This window comes from Orycteropus afer, unplaced genomic scaffold (assembly GCF_000298275.1).
Source record: "Orycteropus afer afer isolate SDZICR_OR568_19922 unplaced genomic scaffold, OryAfe1.0 scaffold00017, whole genome shotgun sequence".
Taxonomy (NCBI): Eukaryota; Metazoa; Chordata; class Mammalia; order Tubulidentata; family Orycteropodidae; genus Orycteropus; species Orycteropus afer.
This window is the reverse complement of record NW_006921604.1, coordinates 5,060,529-5,064,647: the sequence shown is the minus strand read 5'-3', so window position 1 is coordinate 5,064,647 and position 4,119 is coordinate 5,060,529. Positions and strand designations below refer to the sequence as shown.

Below are 4,119 nucleotides of genomic sequence, written 5' to 3'. Positions count from 1 at the left end.
AAAAAAAAAAAAAAGACAGTGCTCAAGTTGCTCTGGGAAGAGAAAGAGCACACACCAAGACAAGGTAGGGGCAGCCGGGGACAGCAGGAGGCAGAGCAGAGCTCCTGAGAAGTAAACTTTTTGCACTAGCAAAAATTATTTGAAATTATTTAACTACCTTTTTTCAGATCTTACTATGTGCTATAATAAAAAAAGTGTCTCAGTTCCTGAGGGACTAAGGACAAGGACTCTGTACCCTTTTTTAAGAGTCTAATACATAGAAGAACGTTCACTGTTTTGATAAGGATGTGACTGACTGCCTTCTTGACCTCTGCACTACCCAAATTTGATCTCTGCATCATAAAAAGTATCTGAAAAACGATGTTTGGGCCAAAGAAACACTATTAAGAGCTGCACTTGAAAGACATGCTTGGGAGTGCTTTGGGACTCCTGGAGGCTTTCCAACGAGATGAGTAGTAGGGAAGCTGAAGAAGTAGGAAGAATGAAACCAAAAGGATTTTGGCGTTTGTTTTACAAAGACTGCTACTGTGCTTTTTAAAAAAATCTTCAAAAATAATTTTCCAAGGGAAGACTGCCCAAACTTAGGAATTTACAAGGTCTGTAAACATTGGGGTGGGGTGGGGTGAATGAATAATACCTATGAACACATTATTAACGTTTATTGAAAGATTTAACTGTTAATACTGTATCATAAAACACATTTTAGAATTAGAGATAAGAATATAATCTAGAATGAGAAGGCAACCATCCAGAGCGGCAGGCCGAGTCTTCCAGTAATAGCTGTACTTCATCATCTGTAAGCAATGAACAATTCACAGCAGGACAGTTCAACTGCATCAGTCTTTGTTCCCATGCTTAAGCTCTTCTCCACAGCTTTGTTGACTCTATGCCTTCTGTGGAAAGTTCCTTTCCTCTACATCTGCATGCCCCTTCAACCTGCCAAAGCCTATTTCAAATGCCCCATGATCTTATCAGCTACCTAATACATCTCTATTTGAATAGATTTTATGACAATAGCCCAATCTACCTGGCATTTTTTTCTATTTATCTATAATCCATCACCAAACCCAAAATCAACCCAGTTGATTTTGACTCATAGTGACTCTGTAGGACAAAGAACTGCCCCATAGGGTTTTCAAGGCTGTAAATCTTTATGGAAGCAGACTGCCACATCTTTCTCCTGTGGAACAACTGGCTTGTGGGTTTGACCTGCTGAGTTTTCAGTTAGTAGCTGAGTGCTTAACCACTGTGCTACCAGGTCGCCTTATTTTTCTATACATATAATAATAAATAATTATAGCTAACCTTTGTGTCTTACTGTATGCCAGATGCTAAATGCTTTATATGCTTTTTTTATTTAAAGCTCTTCATAGCTTTATGAGGCTGATAAAATTATCATGACCATTTTATAGATGCAAACATTGAGACCCTGAAGAGAGATGGTTAAATGACTTGTCCACAGTCACAGAGTTAGAAATGAATGGATATGGGATACCAGTAGTGTAAAAGCCCCCTGATGTAAATGCAAATTAAAATCACCATGAGATACCACTATCCATTTATGAGAATAGCTAAAACAGAAAAAATGGACATACCAAATTTTGTCAAGAATATGGAGTAACTGGAACTCTCATACATTGCTGATGAGAGTATAAAATGGTACAATCATTTTGAAAAACAGTTCAGCAGTTTATTATAAAGTTAAGACACAGGAATCTCACTTCTAGATATTTATACCCAAGAAAAATGAAGACAAATGTTCACACAAAACACTTGTATGCAAATACTCACAGCAGTTTTATTCAAATTGCCCCAAACCAGAAACAACCCAAATGTCCAAAAACTGGTGAATGGATAAAGACATGGTGGTATATCCATTATTTAGAATAAAAAGGAACAAACTACTAATACATGCAACAACATGGATGAATCTCAAATGCATTATGCTAAGCCAAAGAAGCCAAACTCAAAGGCTACTACTTACTATATGATTTCATTTATATGATATTTTAGAAAGACAAAACTCCTAGGAAAAAAAATAACTAGTGGTTGTCTGAGGCTAGAGTTGGGGAGCTGACTACAAAGGAGCATGAGATAAGCTAATCTAAGCTTTATTACTACTCTGTTTACCTACTGATCTTTGGACAAAGAATTAATAGTGGAAAAAAATTACCAATAAAAGATGACCAACAAGGAGGAGAAACCAAAAGCAGAGATGGTCTACAAAGGCTGAATGCAGAGTTCACTGGATTGGTAAAAGCAGGTACCAACCTTAGTATGCTTCTTGACCTTCTGCTCAAAGATCTCAGTTTTACCAGAAGTTGAGGCTGCCTTCTCATTGTCATCATCTGATGGAAAACACTGCCATGTGCTTTAAAAAAATAATAAAACTCAAGACTTTAAGTGCTTGGGACAGTGAGAATAATAAAACAAAATACTTTATCAAAATACATCAACCAGTGGTGCTAGACTGTACGAAAGACAGGAGTCATGCACAAACCTCAAATGAAGTGAATAAAAGAAAGATGTACTTTAATGCCTCTCTACCTCCCCTGATTGGCCTCAAGAGTTGCCATTATATCAGATGTTTTGACAGTAACATTGCTGCCAGATTACAAAGAAGAAAAAGAGTGGATTTAAAAAGCTTGTCTGAATCTAGACTGGCATTGCTGGGGAAGCAATCATGAAATAAGGAGAGGAATATCTGACAAGAAGGGAGTTACAATTCTGTCAGTCTCTGTGCTCCATGAGGCAAGGACCATATCTGTCTTATTCTCTATTTTCCTATAATCTAGTACAATGTCTGGTCAATGAACATATTAAAAGATGCTCACTATTTTTAGAGGACAACTTGGTATGTATATCTCTATATCAAATGACTACACTCCTGGCCCAGCAATAGGCAAACTCTGAATTTGTCTATTCTATGATTCTGTAGAGGTCATAAGTATCAGCCCAATGTCCAGTGAAGAAGAGCTAATGCAGGGTCCTCATTGTTCATGACTGCCTATGTAGAGTCTCCTATGTGCTATCAAGAAAACAAGGCACGTAGATAAAAATGATTAAGATTTTAATATTAAATTACATATTTTCAAAAATGTGAACTCAAGTGAAAAATTTATGCTTATTAGAATATAGCTACCTTCTCTGAAAAATCTTCTATTTGTTTAAATTTTGAAAGGAAGGCAACACATAAGAGCTGTACCTCTTCTGGACACTGAAGGGTCCACTTCAACACCTTTTTCGTAAGGGGTGCCACCATTCAAGAAGAGTTCATAAGTCCTATAAAAGAAAGATAAGTTATGACAGATGCATATTATGGCCATTTTGAAAACACTAGAGTGGGCCCTGAAATATTTTCTAGCACAAATACATTCATAGACATTTTATTTATGTCTCATTGGTAAATAAGAATGACAGCTGTTTTGGTTTGCATCTCTGTAATAGCTAATGATCCTGAGTGCTGCCATTCTTGTGCTTGCATTTCAACATGCCACCTCTAAGTATCAGATAAAAAAGAATTGTTAATTATGTGCTCTGAAAAGAATGAGATAGTCAGCTGTAAGCTTTAACAAAAGCATATGGCCACATGCCTGATGTGGAGAACACAGAGGGGACAGGGGACAGGTAGAGATAACCCTCCTTGGGGTATCATCTCAATAAATAAACATTTACTATATTTTTTATAGACATTCTAACACGAACTTTAGAAAATGGGTTTTTCCACAAGATAATGAGAGTTAATTAATGTACTTAAAATGTTTTGAGGAGCTCTGGTAGCGTAGTGCCTAAGGCACTTAACTGCTAACCAGAAGACTGGTGGTTCAAACCCACCAGCCACTGCTCGGAAGGAAGGTTGGGCAATCTACTTCCATAGTGATATTGCCCAAGGAGGGGTCGCTATGAGTCTGGTCCATCTCGAAGGCATATAACAACAACTACAACAACAAAATGTCTTGACTTTAATGACAAGTAAATGACTTGTGCTTTTTAATGCACTTTTCAAATGTTTTAAATCATCCTTTAGGGACATCAAGCTCAATTGGCATAACATACTATACAAAACATTGTTCCACCTACTACTTTGGCGAGTAGCGACTGGGACCTTAAAAGCTAGGA

General features: G+C 37.1%; 1 protein-coding gene across 1 annotated transcript in view; it reads right to left on the bottom strand.

The window, feature by feature from the left end:
- Positions 1-4,119, bottom strand: part of NPHP1 (nephrocystin 1) — a 147,590-nt gene that overhangs the window by 52,900 nt on the left and 90,571 nt on the right. The window contains exons 15-16 of the mRNA XM_007959516.1: positions 3,206-3,282; positions 2,272-2,371 (exon numbers count right to left, since the gene is read on the bottom strand). Of these exons, the coding sequence (XP_007957707.1) occupies positions 2,272-2,371; positions 3,206-3,282 (177 nt within the window). The remainder of the gene's footprint in view (positions 1-2,271; positions 2,372-3,205; positions 3,283-4,119) is intronic.